Here is a 22,157-nt window from a genome sequence, read left to right as displayed (position 1 = left end):
TTCATATCAGCGCACACTCCGCTGCAGGGATAAAATCTCATTCTGGAACTGATGATTTGGTGATCTGGGGTTTTTACCACTTAAAAAAGCACCATACCTAGTAAACCGTATTCTGCCAATAGTAAATATTGGCAAATATCAAAAAGTACTTGTGATAACTAGCCATCAGCAGTTACATTTTATTGTAACCTAGACTACCTGAGCACCCGACACTGTCCTGGTACATATTTATTTCAATCCTACTAGTACAGCTCCTCCCCCCCCCCCCCCCCCCCCTCTCTCTCTCTCTCTCTCTCTCTCTCTCTCTCTCTCTCTATCTATCTATCTATCTATCTATCTATCTATCTCTACCCATCTCCACTTTTCTTTCTATGACCACCTTCCATTTCTCTCTCTTCCATCCCTCAGATCTCTTGAACTGTGTATCATAAATAGATATAATTTTGCAGGTACATTCAGTGATAACATCATCTGCAAAATGTGCCACAAAACAGATAGTAGTACGAAGAAACAAATTAAAAGTCATGTCTGGTGCTTTTCTTCCTTTCATCATCATGTGGGGGAGTGTCAATGAAAAAAGATCTGTAAAGATTTGAAATGATGTGTAAAGTTTATTTCAAGTCACTAAGTGCTCTTGTTCTCAAATACTTGATTAAAATCCGTGTATTTATGCACTGTGGCCTAACATGTATAAATATATTTTTTTCCATAATCCAATTTTGATGCTATATGGCCTATACGGTGCCCCTCGTCATGCTGAAGTTATCAGTGAAAATCCTATAAAAAAACTGTCTACTGGTTTTAAATGATCAGCAGGTCTGGCAGATAAAGTTTTAATAACACTTTCAATCACAATATCTTTTTTTTTTCTCTGTGATCTGATTTTGATAAACTAAAGCCTATACAGTGTCCCAAACTACACTCCAGTTACCTGCAAAAACCCGACAAAAGCTGGTCTAGTAGTTTAAGAGATCAGCATATTCAAAGATAGGTAGAGATGATGGTTTTACAGATTCATTATTAATATATATAAGTTAATTAACAGTTAAGTGAGTACTGAGTTCTTGTTTTAAGCAGAAATGATTAACTTTTTCATTATAACATGCACCTGAACGTGGACGTTGCTGTATGGTACATAGAGTGGGGGTGCTGTGTGTAGATTGTGAGCTGGAATTCCACTGGGGCAACTGTAGTGTGGAACTGAATAGGGAATTCAATGAGGCTCTCCCAAGGAAGTGTAGGGTCTGCAAAAAAGATGAGAATCACTAAACAGGAAGCAAATATTTGTGCCCTTCAGGCTGAAGTAGATCAAGCAAAATTTGAACTAGATAGGCTGAAGGGGAAAATGATTGTGGGATCATCACACAATGAAAGATCCCTGTGGTTCAAGGTATCAGAAAGTACCTTTTTTGGTTTGAATTTAGGCTCAGGCAACCCTACTGTGAAAGAAGTTAATTTAACAGAAGAGTCCCACAAAATGCTTAAGGATGCATAAAAAAGTAAGGTTAGGTTATTTCATCACAATATTAGAGGATTGAGTAAGAAGCAGAGAAATTTTAGAAAGCTCTGAAAAGATAGACATCAGGAGCTTATCTGAGCACTATATAACTACACGGTTAAAGAAGTTAAATATGAAAGATTACGCACATGCAGGTCTAACAGGGAAAAGGAGGAGTTGTTGCATATATTAAGATAGAAAACAAGTTCAAAAAGATTGAAGCAAGTGGATCTTTTAGTGGTCAGCACATAGAAGTAGGTGCCACTGAGAAATATTTCACTTTGATTTTTAACTGTGTACAGATTCCAACTCTCAAATTTTGAACTATTTATGAGGAATTTGAATTCCTTACTATGCTATCTGACAGACAGCAGCAAGCTGTTAATGGTCTGTGATTATTTCAATGTAGATTTTCGAAAGAATTTTCATAGGAAAAATGAGCTGGAACCCTTATTTGGATTCTACAACTTAATCTCAGCAATCACCTTTCCAACACAGATGGATCAAGACAGTAGGAATTATTAATAATGTTTTCTTTGATGAAGCTCAAAGCAAGAAAATAACTGTACCGATTAACAAATGCTCTCTCTGGTCATGATGCACAGCTACTTAGGATAAATACGAGGGCTACCCACCTCCCCCCTCCCCTCCCCCCCAACCACTAATCTGACGAAACATAGTGCAAAGTCGCTGATACGCCCATTGAGCACGTCACATTGCACATTTCAGATCTGATTACACAGTGAGTATGTGAAGATGCTCAGAACAGTAGTGTATCCTGTCAAGTGTGAAGTGCCTAATTAGGCATTCTGCCTGATTTCATGCAGACCATAAAATGTAACTGTCAAGCAATTCTTTCGTCATGACAACACTTGGGTGCACAACAGTGCAACAATGACACTCCTATAGCCCGGACTCAGCTCCCTCCAATTTTCATGTCATCACTCACATTAACTGCTAGCTATGAGAACAGAATTTGCACAGACAATGAACTGCAGACCAACATAGTGAGCTGGCTGATAGCGCAGGCAAGTGCCTTCTATGACAAGGGTGTTGGAAAGTTGGTACCACACTACAATAAATTTCTAAATCGAAGTGGTAACTATGTAGAGAAGCATCTGGAAGTTGTAGCTGAATGTTTGAAACAAAACATTTTTGATTTTCACTGTGATTTCTATTTTGCAACTGATCGGATGTTGAAAAAACACTAAATATATCATATCACTGTTTGAAAATAGTTTTCCGCATAAAATAAGCAGAAAGGACACTAAACAGCCATGTCAAAAACCATGGATCACTAGAAGGAGTAAAGAATCTTGAGAAAGGGCAAGATAAATATACTTGTTGGGAAGAACAAGCAGACAGATCTTGCAGTTAATTGCAAACTATGAAAACAATGCAAAATTGCTCAGAAAACTCATTAAGAACCAAGGAGCATACACTTTATGTCATAAATCACTACTTCTGACAACAGACTTAAGTCTATAAGGAATGTAGGAAATGAGAAATAGGATTACTTGCCGAAGAACAGGATTAACTGAATTAAAGAGTAGGACCATAAGTGTTGAGTCACAGATAACAAATATATTTAATAATCATTCCTTAAATATAGCAGAAAGCATATGGACTGAGAGTTCCAGAGCAGACTCACAGCAGCCAGTTGATAAAGCAAGTCCCAAAATTCAATCAAATGCATGTATCACCAACTTCTACCTCTAAAAATAAGAAAATTATAAAAGGAAGCACCAAAGAAACCGGTATAGGCATGAATATTCAGATACAGAGACATGTAAACAGGCAGAATGTGGTGCAGCGATCGGCAACGACTATATAAGACAAGTGTCTGGTGCAGTTGTTAGAACTGTTACTGCTGCTACAATGGCAGGTTATCAAGATTTAAGTGAGTTTGAATGCGGTGTTATAGTTTGTGCACCAGTGATGGGACACAGCATCTCTGAGGTAGCAATGGTGTGGGGATTTTCCCATACGACCATTTCACGAGTGTACCGTGGACATCAGGAATCCACTGAAACAAAATCTCCGACTTCGCTGCGGCCAGGAAGAGATCCTGCACTAGTAGGACCAACGACAACTGAACAGAATTGTTCAACGTGACCAGAAGTGCAACCCTTCGCAAATTGCCGCAGATTTCAATGCTGGGCATCAACAAGCGTCAGCATGCGAACCATTCAACAAAACATCATCGATTTGGGCTTTCTAACTGAACGCCGCTCATGTACCCTTGATGACTGCACAATACACAGCTTTACGCATCGCCTGGGCCCGTCAACACCGACTTTGGTCTGTTGATGAGTGGAAACATGTTGCCTGGTCAGACAAGTCTCGTTTCAAATTGTATCAAGCAGATGGACATGTACAGGTATGGAAACAACCTCATGAATCCATGGGCCTGCATGTCAGCGGGGGCCTGTTCAAGCTGGTGGAGGCTCTGTAATGGTGTGGGACATAATTAATGTCCATTGTGCATTCTGACAGACTTTCACAATTCCAACAGGTCAATGTGACACACAACATGTCCAGAATTGTTACAGAGTGGCTCCAGGAACACTCTTCTGAGTTTAAACACTTTCGATGGCCACCAAACTCCCCATACATGAACATTATTGAGCATATCAGGGGTGCTTCGCAACGTGCTGTTCAGAAGAGATCTCCACCTGCTCGTACTCTTGCGGATTTATGGACAGTCCTGCAAGAGTCACGGTGTCAATTTCCTCTGGCACTACTTCAGATATTAATTGAGTCCATGCCACGTTGTGTCGCGGCACTTCTGCAAGCTCGCAGGGGCCCTACACAATACTAGGCAGGTGTACCAATTTCTTCGGTTCTTCAGTTTACATTCTCTCAAAAATAAAAGCTCATTTGGAACTGGTGTTTTTTCCAACAGTACTAAAGATTTATTCCCATATAATAAGCCCTACATAATGTGGAATACATCATGCATCACTAGCTCAAGGTATGTTTCCATGTATGCCATTCCTAAATCCTTCTATAAGAAAGGGGATAGGAGAGCGATCAGTAACTTCCAACAGGACTTCATTTTCTAAGATTTTTGAGAAGGTTATGTATTCTACAATAGTATCCCACCTGAGCAACAATAATACCCTTACTAAATGACAGTTTGGATTTCAGAAGAGTTGTTCTCCTGAGAATGCCATTTACATGCTCATTCATCAAATTTTACGACCATTAAACAACAAAATAGCACCAGTTGGTAAGGCAAACACACACACACACACACACACACACACACACACACACACACCAGACTGGTGCATGGAACACAGAAACACGTAATAGGAAACAGCATTCACACTATCATTCAAGCTCACTCTCTTTTTCTAGCAAAAGTATACACATTCACACACACACAATTACATACACCCAAACGTATACGTACATGGCGAGTTTCACTACGGCCATGGGAGTGTGCATTTGAGTGTCCATGAATTGCATGTATGAATGTGTGTACTTCCGCCAGAATAAGAGCAGGAGCCCAAAAGTTAGTGTGAATGCTGTTTCATGTTATGTGTTTCTGTGTTCCATGCATCGTCCACTGTAGGTGAATAGTTGCCTTTCCCTTATTTCATGCATTTGACTTTGTCAATAACAATATTCTCCCATACAAACTCAAGTAATACGGAACTAATTGTATAGCCAACCTTTGTCCATCACAATATTCTTGTATACAAACTCAGGTACTATGGAACTAATGGTATAGCCAACCTATGGATGAAGTCACATCTAACCAAAAGAATGCAGAAAATTGTACTTGGTAATTCAACCAATGTAATTGGGGTGATTTTCTGACAGGGGAGAATAATGTACAGTGCTCCCAAAGGCTCAACCTAAGGTCCACCAATGTTCCTCGAACAACAAGCAGAAGTCATTCTTTTTAAGGGATGCCACTAGCATTGTAATCAGCACAAGCACACATACAGCAACAGAAGAAATTGTAAACAATGTTCTTAAAAGTGTCTGGTTTTCTGCTAATGGTCTCACAGAGACAACATATTCAGTTCTGCACATCTAGACGTACTACACCAATGTTATTCCCTCGCACAAAGTGAGGAAATAACAAATAATGTGGAAACCTCAAAATTATACTTGTCCCTATGGATGAGAATTTAAACTGGAGAAAGTACATTTTGGAATTACTAAAACAACTTAGTTCAGCCACATTTGCATGTAGAATTATTGCAAGTATTGGGAACAGGGAAGTCCTTGTGTTGACATATTTTGCATATTTTCATCCAATAATGTTGCATGGAATAATGTTCTGGGGAAACTCATCTTTAAGAAATAAAGTGTTCGTTGCTTAAAAACTTGCTCTAAAGATAATACATAGTGCTCACCCACTATCATCTTCTAGATACCTGTTTCAGATCTTGGGCATTCTGACTGCTGCTTCACAGTATATTTATATCCTCATGAAGAGTTGTAAATAATACACTCCAGTTCAAAAGGAGCAATGATGTATATAATTACAATACTAGAAAGAAAAACAGCATTCATTATTTCACATTAAGGCTGTCTTTAGCACAGAAACAGGTGGACAATGCCACAACTAAAATTTCTGATAGCTTACTCAGTGATATACAAGGTGTACAACATTGCTACTGCAATTTTCCCCCAACATTTGAGGCTTTAATTAAAACTAATTGGTTACACATGTATCATTCAAAGTATTTTCCATCTCTGGCCACTACTTTCACCCATCTTTCGGGCAGCGTACGAATCCCGCGTCGAAAAAATTGTTCATCTTTTGAAGCGATCCACGAATTGATCCAACTTGTGACTTCTTCATGAGGTCAGAAGTGTTGGTCAGCCAGGCCATGTGCCATTGTTCTAAACAGGTGATAGTCAGAGGGAGCAATATCTGGAGAATACGGCAGGTGGGGTAGGACTTCCCATTTTAACATTTCCAAGTACGTTTTGACCTCTTTTGCGACATGAGGTTGAGCGTTGTCATGCTGTAAAAACACTTTATTGTACCTCTCGCTGTATTGTGGCCGTTTGTATTTTAATGCTCTGCTCAAACACGTTAATTGCATTTGTGATTGTTTCACTTGGTTTTAACACCTCATTGTACATGACGCCGAGCTAGTCCCACTAAATGCAGAGCATAATCCTTGAGCCATGAATATTCGGTTTGACCATCGACGTGGAAGCATGGCGGGGATATCCCCCATGAGTTTTTGCATTTAGGGTTACTGTAATGAACCCATTTTTCGTCCCTGGTCACTATGTGACGCAGAAATCCCTTCTGTTTTTGCTTCTGAAGCAACTGTTCACAAACACACAAAAGCTGTTCAACATCTCTTGGTTTCAGCTCACACGGGACCCAAGTTCCTTCTTTCTGAATCTCACCAGTAGCCTCGAGAAGTTTTCAAATGGCTTGCTGTGTCACTCCCACTAATCATGCCAATTTTTCTTGAGTTTGACGTGAGTCATCACTCAGCAATGTCTCCAATTCTGCATCTTCAAAAACAGTCTCTCTTCCACCACTATGCCAGTCTACGATGTTAAAATAACCATTCTTGACGTGTTGAAACCATTCATGACACGTTTTTTCACTAATGGTGTCCTTACCATACGTACTTGAGAGCATTCCATGAGACTCAGCCGCCGTTTTCTTCATATTGAAACAAAACAGTAAAAACTGACATTTTCAATCAAGAACAACTTTATGATGCCACCACTACTTACCGTTGTCACCACCTATCGGCAAATAGCAGAAGCAAAGTTGTACACCTTGTAAAATGTCTGACTAACAGACAGCACAGTAAAATTTGAAAACAAAACAAATAATTTTCTCCTAGTCAACTTCTCCTATTCCGTAGAAGAACTTCTGTTAACTGTAGTGTGTAAAAGGTGGTGGGTGGAAATTACTAATTCACATCTCTATAATTTTAAGAGAGAGAGAGAGAGAGAGAGAGAGAGAGAGAGAGAGAGAGAGAGAGAGAGAGAGAGAGAGAGAGAGAGAGAGGGGGGGGGGGGGGCACAGGGGGCTCAGCATTTAGCCATATTTACAAATTATTTTTTATGTGAATGTGAAATGACTTGTTCTACATCATTACTATTTATCATGATAACTAACAAGGTGTGCTGCACTTCATTTTTTGGTTTTCCCACCTTTTCTCCTAATTCTTCATTGCACTCTGTGAACTGAGAGGAGGAGAAATGAATTGTGCATTTAAGAATTAGGCAAAAGGCAAAAACAAAGACATGCAATGACCAAGGATTGACACTTTTCCATTTTTAATCTCCTGAAGGTAAGTTTGAACCAGTCCTCCTGTTTTCTAAAATTTTATCAAGTAAATTTTCCTTCTAATGCAGAAAAGCTATTATATCATCCACTTAAAAAAAAAAGTCAACAGAGAGGAGATGGGAGAGAATTTGAATTTTATTTCCCGATATGATGGAACACTGATCTTCACTATGCAACATATATGGCTTTTTGCATACTGCAGCTCCACTTCAGACATGAAGGAAAATAAACAAGAAATAAAATAACGTATGTGACACCAACTTACACAGCAATTATCTGGGGAAACTGAGAACAGGTCACCAGTGAACACCACAATGAGTCTAACAGCTTGATTTTCAGAACAGACAGTTCCTTTTTCATGATCTAGTTAACATTTCATGATACAATCAACAGTAAAACCTTTTGCCAAAATTTCATTTTCAAAAAAATGGCCTTATTGGGAGACTGGTTGCCACTTTTGTTTGTACATTTAATACTCTCACCAATTCTATCACATAGAAGTTTTATACTGTTACCATTAACTGGTTTCGGCCACCATCAAATCAACTGAAGCAGCCTCAGGACGGGTGCCAAGTAATGCTTTGCCAGACAAAACATTACTTGGAGCCCATCCTGATGCTGCTTCAATTGTTCTACTGGTGTTTGATACAGTATAAAACTTTTATGTGATTAAATCAATGAAAATATTAAATGCAGAAACAAAATTTCCTTCGCTGATGGCACCATACCAATGAAAGTGATTGTACTCACACTAATGGAAACAAATTAAATGCTTCACATAAATGAATTTACAGGAAAAAAGAGAGGAGGATGCCTCTTAGTACACTGGCTGGTTCAGCACGCAATATACATGCAAAAAATATTTAAAGTTCATCCAACACGTAACATTTATAAAATTTGGTAAAAAGTACAAAAGAATTCTTTTACTAACTTTAACATCACATTATGTCAGATGGTACAGACCACAGACACACAGAGTTATTGATATTGTGTGTTGCCCTTCTTGCCTCCAGAATCTTCAGACAGACAGATTGCTACTCACCATATAGTTGAGACATGCAGACAGGCACAACAAAAAGACTGCTGACAAGTAAGCTTTACTTCTTTAGTATTCTTTTTGCTGCGACTGTCTGAGAATCAACATCTCCATTGCGTGGTGATTAGCAAACTATCCTTTTCATAATATTGTCATTATTCCATCCTGGATTTTCCACTGATTAAATAATATTCAGAGAGATTTTACCCAAAGTACAGTAGGAAGAACTAAATCAGTGACACGCAGTAGACAGTAGACAAAAGACTTAATTACTTTTTAAATCTATTCAAGAATATCCATAAAGCACATTTGGTACCAACCTACCTATTTCATCCACAAAGAGCAAAGTTGGAGCTGCAAGTCTAGCTCGCTGAAAAAGTTCACAGACATTCTTCTCAGCTTCCCCAACATATGGTGAATACAATTCTGCAGCAGAAGTAGACATGAACGTCACTTGCATCTCTGAAGCCAGTGCTCTCACTATGCTGGTTTTTGCACATCCTGGTGGGCCATACAAGAGAAGACCTAGAACAAAGACAGTACAGGTCAGCATCTACAAACGACAGTATTATGTTTAGTATTTAAGTTTTTATCATCTTAGTCTAAATCTACAACCATATTCTGCAAACCATACTGCCAATAGGCCAAATTAGGGCTTCTCCCCATGCCCTTCACATATGGTGCCCATGAAGAACGATTTTTTAAGCATTTGCGTGTACTCTGCAATGAGTCTAATCTTGTTGCAGTATAGATTGGAAATTTTACATGTGAAACTGCAATGTGTAGATTCTTATGGTTGTAATGGGCTACCTATGCAACCACATAGGTAAATGTAATCATTATCTGCAATTTTTTCTATCTATTGTGAAATAATGGAACAATATGGAAGTGACTGATTGCTATTCACCACAAATAGGAGGCAGTGAGTAGCAGACAGGAACAATGAAAAAGACTGCCAAACTGCCAAGATGTTTACACTTGAAAACACACACACACACACACACACACACACACACACACACACACACACACACAGAGCCATTGTCTCCAGGTGCTGGATCCAATCAAGACAGTGAGCTTGTGTGAATGCGTCTGTTTTCTACTTCAGAAAGAGGACTTGGTCTGAAAGATTAACCATCTTAGCGGTCTTTTCCATTGCCCCTCTCTGTGATTCAAGCCACCTCTACGTGGTGAGTAGAAGTCTGTCCTTTCCATATTATCGTTATTTCATCCAGGACTTCCCACTGTTCGAAAAGTAGATAATCTCTTTTTAACTTTGTTTTATTTTTAGACCTGAAGAGGACCAAATGTTGACCAGAGCTAGTCATCATAAAAATAAATGAGCAACTGAGAGATCTGACCAATTTCTGTTTTTGCTTTGCTACCCTCAATTTCAGTTCCTGTTTCATCAATGAGTGTCTGGATGCCAACTCTGGTGCCACTGGTTGTGGATGACACTGGAGTTGTCATCAGATGATATCCTGTATGTGTTCAATTGGAGATAGATCTGGTGATCGAGCAGACCAAGGCAACATGTTGACACTGTCTACATCTACATATATACTCTGCTAGCCACCAAGCAGTGTGTGGCGGAGGGCACAATTTGTGCCAAAGTCATATTCCCCTCCCCCCTCCCCCCCCCCCCCCTTTAGCCATCCGTCTAAAGGATCCAAGGATTTCCTCGGAAACCCGACAACAGGCATCATTGGTGCCGACATGTGCAAAGATCTGCAGCTGGCTGCACCCCACACGCTCAATAGCTGCCGGAAGAGCCTCTTCCACATCCTAGACAAGGCCCCTGGCAAGCACGCTGAGTGAACTTTGTACTTATTCCCCACTTTGCAACAGTTTGTTGTGTCACTGTGGTACCAACTGCTGCTAAAATTGATGCTGTAGATGCAGTATGATGCACCAGAGCCTTATGCTGAAAACAATGGTATTCCCTCTAGGTAGTGCAACTTGGCCATCCGGAGTCCAATCTTCTTGGTACCATACACTCCTATGACCATCGCTGCCAGCAATTGTGTACACTGGCTACATTCCTGCCAAGTGTCTCGGTAATATCATAGAAGGAACATCCAGCTTCTTGTAACCCTATTACATGACCTAATCAGACTCAGTGAGGAGTTGATAATGGTGCCTTTGTTGCCTTAAAGGCATTCTTGATTAACCAATTCATCATGTCCAATCTCAAAGCCAACTAACCCTCACAACCATTACAGCATGTATTTAAAGCAGACTGATTTTCAACCTCATACTGGTGCTACTAGCAGCACTCTTTGCAATTGCCACAAAATTTCAAGGGACGTCATCTTTCAGATGTAGAAAAATGCCCACCAACTTTTGTTTACATTGTACAGCTCCTACTTTTGTTGCTTTTTTTCCCCCCGTCAGTGTATTTTTCACTTTCAAACAAAATCTTCCTCCAGAAGTAGAACTCTCACACAGTCACAGTTCTCCACTTCCCTAACACCTAACCCGTTCCCTGCTCCCACTCCCATACACGCACGACTTCTATTCCACCAATGGACCTAGAAGTCCTTTACTCTACCCCCCCCCCCCCCCCCGCATCACAGACTCGCGCATTCCTACATCTCTCCAGCATCCTACCTGATCTTCCCCAGGTAACTCTTTTGTAAATAATTCATGTCAGTATTTTGCAGGCTTAACTTATTAAACTGTTGGTTCAGTAATATTCAGTTGTAAGCACTGGCATTATTACATTCTTCTTGAAGTCTGAGGGTATTCTGCCTGTATCACCATTCAGGCTGCATCTTATTCACTTAAAACTTGCCCTATTTGGTGTTCTATCTTCTGTTTCTAATTGATGAAGGGATCTGTTGCCTGACTGCACATTTTACACAAATTCCGTCTTTGAAACTAGTTTTCTTGCTCATTTTTTTTAATTTGTAGCACAGTGCCAAAGATAAAAATTTTTGTGCAATGAACATATAGACATCAAATCAAAATTGTGAGTAAGAAAAGATAACCAAAACCCCACAATTCACAATGTTTTGAGTGAATAAGGTGAAACATGTATCATGATGAGAAAAAATGCATTGCATCAAATGGATGCACACTATGAACTTAATGAACTATACACACAGCAGCTAAAGGTACCATTGTCACACGAGTGAAGAACTTGACTTATTATTCTGGAAGCATCGGCAATTGAACAGGTAATGATTTAATATATAGGGTTGTCCACAAGTAAGTTTCGTTTCTATTTCCATCTCAACAGCACTATGATTGCAGTTCCGAGCATGCGCGGCAGTTACTCTGACTCCAGGAGAAGACATGTATGCCATTTTCAGATTGCTACTGCCAACGTGTGCTGTGTAGTGCTTCTTTATACATCTACATGACTACTCTGCAATTCACATTTAAGCGCTTGGCAGAGGGTTCATCGAACCACAATCATACTATCTCTCTACCATTCCACTCCCGAACAGCGCGCGGGAAAAACGAACACCTAAACCTTTCTGTTCGAGCTCTGATTTCTCTTATTTTATTTTGATGATCATTCCTACCTATGTAGGCTGGGCTCAACAAAATATTTTCGCATTCGGAAGAGAAAGTTGGTGACTGAAATTTCGTAAATAGATCTCGCCGCAACGAAAAAGTCTTTGCTTTAATGACTTCCATTCCAATTCGCGTATCATATCTGCCACACTCTCTCCCCTATTACGTGATAATACAAAACGAGCTGCCCTTTTTTGCACCCTTTCGATGTCCTCCATCAATCCCACCTGGTAAGGATCCCACACCGCGCAGCGATATTCTAACAGAGGACGAACGAGTGTAGTGTAAGCTGTCTCTTTAGTGGACTTGTTGCATCTTCTAAGTGTCCTGCCAATGAAACGCAACCTTTGGCTCGCCTTCCCCACAATATTATCTATGTGGTCTTTCCAACTGAAGTTGCTCGTAATTTTAATACCCAGGTACTTAGTTGAATTGACAGCCTTGAGAATTGTACTATTTATCGAGTAATCGAATTGCAACGGATTTCTTTTGGAACTCATGTGGATCACCTCACACTTTTCGTTATTTAGCGTCAACTGCCACCTGCCACACCATACAGCAATCTTTTCTAAATCACTTTGCAACTGATACTGGTCTTCGGATGACCTTACTAGATGGTAAATTACAGCATCATCTGCAAACAACCTAAGAGAATGTCAGCCGTAGTTGAAAATGCCACCGCATGTGAAATCAGATCTGTGATTCGTTTTCTAAATGCAAAGAAATTTAAACCAAAGGAAATTCATCGGTAAATCTGCGAGGTTTATGGGCAAAATGCTATGAGTGATTCAATGGTTAGAAGATGGATCAGACTGTCCAATGAAGAACATGATCCAATGCATGATGAAGAACGAAGTGGATACTGATGAACTGGGACGGCTTTGATCATCCTCTGTACAGCCCGGACCTCGCTCCTAGCAACTTTCATCTCTTCTTACACCTAAAACCTGTCCTTCGAGGTCAAGACTTGAACGATGATGACGAGCTGAAAGAACGTGTTACCACATGGTTGAATTCACAGGCGGCAACCTTCTATGAAGAAGGCATACAAAAACTTGTGCCAAGCTATGACAAGTGCCTACAAAATTTCGGAAGCTATGTAGAAAAGTAGTTTAACAGTTGCAGATTTTTGTACAATAAATACTTTTTCTGTATCTGTACATGTTTGTTTTATATAACCAAATGTAACTTACTTTGTGGACGACCCTCGTATTTACATTGCTTTTGTACAGACAAATCCGTAACACAATTGATGCAATTACATTAACAATATCTTTAGAACAGCATGTATTTCTGTCCTGTAAATCACGTCGCGGCATGCAGCTACATTCATGTTGTGCACATTCTTATCAGCTGCAGATAGGAAGCACCTCTGCCAGCCTAATATGAGCTGCTTAGACGAATCACTACTAGCCACCCGAAATCTTAAATTCCTTACCAATCAGTTCTGCAGGACCTAGGGCCATTCTGTACTCATTTCTGCACTGTCTTAAAACTTTTTCTCATGTATGTTTCACCTTGTTCTTTTTAGCTCAACCTGAATGCTAGTGATGTCTGTGCCATTGCGTGTTTACTCCACATGTAAACCAGCAACAGGTGTGTGGCTGCCTCTCCCAGTCTCTGTTTATTACAACACAGAATACAGTCCTTATAACTTTCTTTGGTATAAGTTTGCTACACAACACCAAATGGAAGTTTTTAGTCTACCTTAACTTCATAATAGTTCAAGATCTTTCTTTGTATGTTTGCTAGTGGCCAACAAATAAAACTTTTATTGTATCTTAATTTAACAACAGTTCACTTTGGAGGTCCTTTTCAAATCAATGCAAAATTATATGCTTAGCAGAGTCCATTAAAGTGTGGTGAAAAATTAATCATCAGTATTAATAGAGCAAAAAGTGTGAATAGAGTTAGCCCTACACATTTCTTAAACAAAACATGAAATGTACAGTAACAAATTTGAACAATTTGTATGGAGAGAATTCTCCATTGCATTTGGCCCTGAGTTACAGAGCACTACTTATATGCACAAGGAACTGAAATACAATTTAAATAGAAAATTACTTGACATGGGCTCAAAAACTTACACAAGACATATTCTAAAAATAAGGTAGAATCCATTATTTATAAAAATCTCTCACTTTCTAATATTTCTACATTAAATCCAACAGAATGTACTTTTACAAACGTCATTAGCAAAAACAGGATCTGATTTACCTCTTGGATGTGGAAGACCTAATCTGGAAAACGCATCTGGTCGGAGTAATGGCAGTTGAACAGCCAACTGCAATATACGCTTTATTTCTGAAAGACCACCAACTTTTTCCAGGCCTCCAATAACTTTCTCTGCGTTTGTGATACGTCCAGCCACCATATAGCTCGGTCGCACTTTTCGAGCAGCAGCAAGCAGCATAGCTTTCCACTGTGCAGCACTACAAGGTGTGATAACTGAACTATCCTCTGCATTCCTCTGTACAAAAGACAGGGCTAATAAAATTAACTATCATAATCATATGGGAATACTGAGTTACTACACAGTGAACATGGTAAAAGTAGCAGCACACAGAGAGAAAAAAATAAACATACTTTTTCTGCTATTATCTTTATCAGATGGCATAAAGGAATAGAAATTGTAAGATGAACTCAGCAGACGGGTACTATGATGATGTAACAGAGAGAAATTAGAATTGACCTATATAGTTTAATTGAAATTAGCGATACCAGAATTTAAAGTACTAAAACAAAACACTTCACAGAACTATTGCAATAACACGAAAAATAACAAACCTGCAAATTACGAGTGGAACCATATGAAAATTCTCAAAGAATGCACAGTACATACCCACTGCAACAACAGTAGCCCAGAGACTACCGCCAAAAACAGAAGCCCTATGACAAATCACTGCACACACTTACTGTGAAAAAGGGAAAAATAATGACCCATGGAATCGGTAATTACAATTGACTTATAGGTCAGTTCTGGCAACCGATTTCAATGTTTGTTATTCATTGCAATAATACAGAAAGCAACACCAAAAATAGAAATCATATAACAAAGAATTGCAGACATTTACTACAAAAATGCTGAAAATTATGAACCTTGGAATGTGTCATAAGGATTGACCTGTATAGTTCAATTGTAGTTACCGATTCCAAGATTTGTTATTGTTTCGTGAATTTTCATTACTTGTGTAGTGCCTTTACTTTTATGATTTCTGTGTATCTCACTGCTTACTTTCTGGTAATGTCCTTTTTACGATTCCTGTAGGTTACTATCTATTCAATTTTACATTAGTTGTGTCAGATTTTAGTACGTCCCCAACCAAAACCCACCAATTTCCCACTGTAGCCCCCCTTAGATTCATTATTTATTACTAATAATTACCACTATTCCATAATATTATGAGTGTACCATGCAGATATTGTAGTGGACTTTAAGGGTCGTCTGCAGTTCTTTCACTTACTCGCATAAACTAAGATAACTTATTTGAGAAATGAGGTTTTTCCTGAAGTTACTGTCTTCTTTCTTACTTTAATTTCTTTGAATTATAATTCATGGCTGTGTAATTAATCACTTGAACTGCGATTGTATATTATCATATGGATTTGCATTTTTTGTGATTCATTTGCTTGTTTATGAATGAGCCCCTATGGCCTATGCCTTCAAATATTGCCTCTATGTAGCATCTTTGGTTTAGCTATGATGTCGTTGGTTAAAGCCAACAGGTGGGAAGAATCTAATCCAATTTTGAAGCTGTGGCCACAATTAAATTATCATGAAGAAATGCAAAGACAGTAATTAGTAAACATAGGTCACTTCCATGCAAACACCTTCAATTACTTCTGTGTACTCAGGATACCTTTTTATGTAATTAAGTATGATGAAAGCAATGTTTGATCTACAAAGACTTACGAAGTTCCGTGAATTATCAATCAGTGCAATGATTTAACACACAATGGAGACTTGATTAACAGGACTAATTGTTATTTTAAGTCATTAGGATCTTCAAAAATCAGGATAACTGAATGCATGAAGTCAAGTTATTTTTGCACTACTAATTCTAGAAAGATAATCTACGTCCATATGGTTATCTTTTATGTGCATTGTCATATGGTCATCTTTATTGGGTTAATACGTAATGTTAGGTGTTTATTCAAAACAACAAAAACAGATTAAACTTATTAAAATCAACAAAAGTCAATGTTTATGTCTAAAAAGAAAGATGATGAAACTTACCAAACAAAAGCGCTGGCAGGTCGATAGACACACAAACAAACACAAACATACACACAAAATTCTAGCTTTCGCAACCAATGGTTGCCTCGTCAGGAAAGAGGGAAGGAGAAGGAAAGACAAAAGGATATGGGGATATCCTTTTGTCTTTCCTTCTCCTTCCCTCTTTCCTGACGAGGCAACCATTGGTTGCGAAAGCTAGAATTTTGTGTGTATGTTTGTGTTTGTTTGTGTGTCTATCGACCTGCCAGCGCTTTTGTTTGGTAAGTTTCATCATCTTTCTTTTTAGACATATTTTTCCCACGTGGAATGTTTCCCTCTATTATATTCATATCATTAATTTAAAGTCAATGTTTATTAAGATATTAGAGACATTTTTGTATGTAAATATTTTCTTAAAATTGCTAAAATACTGCAAGCCTAATCTTGGAATACCTAAGAAAATTCATGGTAGACAATCACTGTAGTTGAATTTTGTTTAAAATATTTGGTAACTGTCATTTGACAAACAATTTTTTCTCTTTATTGCTACATCATGAATACAGTGTCATTTAAACCTGTTTCCAGGGCTTCAAACCTTCTCTACCAGAGGGTCCTACATCATTTTCTGCATCTACACATTGTTCTGTTTCATCTTCTTGCATTTCCTGCTGTTTGTTTGCCTGTAATATGCTTTCAATGATTTCGTCATCTGCAATGATCTGAAAATCTTCATCATGACTGACACAAGAAAGCCACTCTTTCATATCATAGATTTTACATTTCTGGCATTTTTGTATGTTTATCATAAGCTCCTTTACATCTTCCAAAACAAAATCATCCATACCAGTAATTAAATTTTCGTGCTCCCATTTTAGTACTCTGTTCCAAGTTCTGTTCAGAGACTTCCTTTCAATCAAATCTCATTGTGTACAACCATGTAACAACACAAATTAATTTATTTCAAAAATCACAAAATGACTTTTACGCTATCTTCATCAACAGATAACATTCTAAGTAAAAGTTGTTTTCTGTAAAGTTGTTTTAATATTTCAATACTCCACTGGTTGTAGCAAGGATGTCATATTAGGAGGCAAAAATGTTACTGTGAACGTCCCATTTCTCTCTCTTATAGTTCAGCCAAAGGATGAGTCGGTGCATCTGACAAAAGTAGGGCTTCTCCTTGTTTTCCAACACTGTTTTGAAATTTTTTACTTCACAGATAAAAGTGTTGTCATACCAGTCAACGTGTATTTCGGTGTTCAGCCACGCGCTTTTGATGCGCGACATGTTTTGACAGTAATGATTTCTAATTTACCCTGCTTGACCAGTGTTGGAAACAAAGTCCAAGTCAAAGTAATTTTCATCCAATTCTTTTTTAAAACCATCTTTAAAAGAATTTGCTGGATCTACATCAGCAACCTTTTTTTCACCCTGTATTTCCAATTCGCGAATTGCATAAGAGATTTAATTCCGTACAACCACCTGCTACTTGCCACAAACGATTCGTCATTACTTCTCTTTTTATTTAACTATATAGTACCTATTCACAAAGCAAAGGACCAGATATTTGTTGCTCTCTTGATAGTTTTTGTAGAAACTAACAATGCAAAGCTTCTTGCAGAAGTTCATTTCTTGGTTTCTTCACCATTTTTTGATATTTACTTCCATCTTCACTATCAATTTTGCAGATGTACTTCAAAATTGAATTGGTAGTCTTATTAAAGTCACTTATCTACACCAGACTTGTCATCAGACTAAAGACCAGTTTCCCCTCTTTTTAATGAATCAATAATATTTATTTTATCTTTATGCAGTAACAGTACTCTCTTACACTTTGACATTTTTAAGCACAGATGCAACACAGCACAGCAGCATAGAAATTGGCATCTGTCTAACTCAAACAACAATGAAATGCAAGGGGCAGATATCACACGGGGTGTAGGCAGATAGTGCCAGCATGACATGTCCATGCACAGACAGACTAGACTACAAAGATATTTGCTCATAACTGACAATCCAGGAAATCGCAAATCCGTATAACTAAGGTACAGATTCTCAAGTCTGCACTGTAAAATTAACAGTTGACATTCGCTCCATGCGAGAAAAAAGTGTATTTCGTGAACTAACTGGCACTATCCAAACCAGTCCATACACTCGCAGGGAATACCTGAACCAATCTATTTACAGGAAGAGAAACAAATAATGCATCACAGTCATGTAGGAAGTTCTTTAACATATGAAATATAATTGCCATCAAACGCTTGACATGATTAAATAACTGTAATAGCTCTTCTAAATTTTCGAGTTGATCCACTTTGTGGAAGAATTATGCTGTTCATTGCTCTGGCTTCCTATAGAAACCTAATAGTACCATTTTGATTCATTACTTCTTGTACAGGACTACAGTACTCACTATCTGATCACTGAATGATTCCCATATCTAGCACTCATTGAATTTCTTTGTCAACTGCATGCTTCTTGGTTGATGGAACAGAGAAAGTTTTCATACAGAATGGCTTTACTTTTAATTTAAAATCACTTCCTCTCATTGTTCCAGGGTGAGATGAAAACACACCTTAGTACAACTGGAATACCTCTCTCAACTCTCCCCTTTCATGCTCGGTAAGTTCTGTTTATTTGTTTTGTTTTGTTCAAATATCTGCAGCAGTGCCATTTACAGCAACCTGTGACTTCATGTCCCCTTCAGCTCCCACTTCTGTAAGTTCCCTTATGAGCTTTGTCCAACCGCAGTTACAGTTTCATTTACCAGATAAATTGGTATGACCATTGAGATCTTGAAATAAATTCTCAGGAATCGCTCCAAGTCAGAATCCAATAGGAAGTCAATATCAACTCTGCATACATTAGCTGTAACGACTATTGTTGGCATCCTTAGTACGTGGCTCATCTTCCCTTAATAAGTCTTCCACAATGTCACATCCATTATCTATCTGCATTGTAAGAGGTGACCTCATGTCCATACATTCAGTTTCAAAGTGGTCGCATCAAATTTAACTCAGTTTTCCGGCAGACCCCTATGTGGAACCACATTATGATTTCTCCTCTGTTGTTGTGATTGATGGTATCACGACCATCGTTCCTCTGGAATTCACAACACCCCTGGTTTTTATCATACGATCATGTATGGCCATCATACCTCTGTGATCCGTTATGATCATTCCAATTCAGTGCTCCAAAACTCCATTCGTTACGATACTCATTTCACAATGTCTCATTGGAACGATTGAACCTCACTCCACCTTTTCTCTCTATCAAGAGCTTCAATTCGATGTAATACCAAATATAAATTGTCGATGCCTTTGTATCTTGTGAGAGCTACCTTCTCACGGGAATGGAGTAGTAATTGCTGCATAAGAATCTCTACGAGTTCTGTGTCTTTGGCAGGTTCATCTAGATATACTGTAAGTTACAATCCCAATACTTCAGCTGAAACTCACCAATGGTACTGACTCTGTGACCATCCGTTGGCAGTTCCAGCGATTTTGTCTCAAGTTTCCCCAGTATTGTTTGATAGCCCCAAATTTATTAAAGAAGGCTGTATGGAACTCACTGAAACTAAAACTATCAGCAACTCTCATGCGTCATGTATGTGTACTGTCTTTCAGATTATTCACACAAATATCTATTTTTTTCTTAGAATACAATGTTAGAAAGCATGCTTAAACTACTGTGTGAAAGCAATGGGATGCAATAAGCAATGGGATGCAATCCTCGATTCAGTTCCATTACCTTACAGCAATCATACTTGGAATTGCACTCAGCATAATTTGTCATTTTTCTTGTAATTCATTAATGATTTTTTTCTTCTAGCACACATCGCCTAAAGTGGGTTGCTGCACATTTTCAACTTGATTGGCGAGCTTTGTGCATTGTTCCTGTATGCCAACTACCACCTTAAAGTGTGTCTTCTTGTAGTATGAACAATCCTCCTTTACTGTCGTGGTCTCAATTTTACTTTCCACCAAACTGAATGACTCACGCAATTTCAACAGTTTGATTCACAAGATACTTGGCAGTTTGCTGTTGATCATCAATTTGCTTTGCAATCTGCTGTTTAATATCATCATTTTGCTGCCCAAGATCATTATTCATTTTCTTAATGTGTCCAAACAATTGATTTAGCCACACCGTTACTCCATTAATGGTGCATGGATAACTGTTGGTGTGGTAACCTCCATTGTTGAGCTGCCTACTCATTTCCCCAAGTTTATTATTCTCACATTTAAGTTGCTGCTACGTAACAAAATTCATGATTTGTTTTCAGAATCAGAAGTTATAGTTGGATTGTTGTGCATATTGATATTTTCTACACTCCCAATGGTATCATCACTTAACATTAACTGTCCATCGAAGCATGAGACCTATTACCTCTAAGTCGCGGATTACAGGGGAGCGGCACAACATCGCAGAGTGGAGCGGCATATTTGGTAGCTGCTGCACTGCTGCTTCGCACCCAGGTATAGTGCGACCAGGTAGCAGCAGCCAGCAGGCTTGCTTCACTGTGTGGATGGCAAATGCACAAGGCAACTGATCTACAATCTTTCTCAAATGATTTTTGAGGAACTACTCAGTAAAAAGAAATTGATTCTCACACATCTCATAACTTTATTTGTCACCTTCATGATGAACTGCTTATTTTGTTAATCCTCATAGTTATTGTGATAGTTCAAAATTTATTAAACTACTGCAAGAAAGTCCAATAGCATGCAATGGAAAATACAGGTCACTATGAATGCATTTAGTGCACGTTAGGTCACATGTTGCTGCGTATCAAATGTAATTAACATATTGAGATATTCTTTAACCTTGGAATGGGATCTACAACTCACTCCATTCTGGGAAATGGATTGCATATTGCACACTTCATTCCACTCTGGCACCTAGACAATAAGTGGGAATGGAATATTCATAACACCTTTGTATCTGAAATGGTTTAAGATACCGAAACAAGACTTCGGCAAATAATAGCATGCAAAGAGGAAAATTGGTTGCCCTGTGTACTGTTTGTAACTACCTTTCTAGCATGATAAAATACAAGCAACTCCAGATATTTTCAATGGAATAATGCAATTTTTTGAGGGGCATTGACAGCTGGTGAAAAGAAAGTTGTTACAGGGCCCAGAAACCAGAAGTAGTTTCTGCGATGTGGCTCCGACATTCACAACAGGATTCACAACCATTGCAAGAATTGTGGAGTCAACTAAGTGTTGTAGGACTGTCTCCAGCCAATCTACATGAGAGTGCCTTCTGAAAAAGATTTTCTAAATACTGTAAATCATTTATATAACACACAGAATGTTCCAGTGCAGTTGGTGATTTTGACGGACAACAAAATTGTTTCAAATGCCCAGAAAATTCTGGTACAATGTTTTATAGTTATAAACACTTTCGTTCAATCGTAGAACAAGCAGTTGCTGATTCTCGCAGAAAATTCATTATAACCAATGTTGCGGGGGATATGGGAAGGAAAGTGAAAGTGGTAGATTTCATTCTTCTAGTGTATTTCACTTAATGCAAGAAGGGGATCTTAATGTACCGCCGGACTCTCCAATACTGAAGACATCAGTTATGTTGC

The 22,157-nt window shown here is 38.5% G+C and overlaps 1 protein-coding gene across 1 annotated transcript in view; it reads right to left on the bottom strand.

Moving 5' to 3' along the window:
* The window catches only part of LOC126418527 (spermatogenesis-associated protein 5-like protein 1), a 73,665-nt gene that overhangs the window by 14,353 nt on the left and 37,155 nt on the right, over window positions 1-22,157 (bottom strand). Inside the window, exons 5-6 of the mRNA XM_050085332.1 lie at window positions 14,563-14,815; window positions 9,148-9,348 (exon numbers count right to left, since the gene is read on the bottom strand). Of these exons, the coding sequence (XP_049941289.1) occupies window positions 9,148-9,348; window positions 14,563-14,815 (454 nt within the window). The remainder of the gene's footprint in view (window positions 1-9,147; window positions 9,349-14,562; window positions 14,816-22,157) is intronic.

Source organism: Schistocerca serialis, chromosome 1 (assembly GCF_023864345.2).
Source record: "Schistocerca serialis cubense isolate TAMUIC-IGC-003099 chromosome 1, iqSchSeri2.2, whole genome shotgun sequence".
NCBI lineage: Eukaryota > Metazoa > Arthropoda > Insecta > Orthoptera > Acrididae > Schistocerca > Schistocerca serialis.
This window is presented reverse-complemented; position numbering and strand designations above follow the sequence as displayed.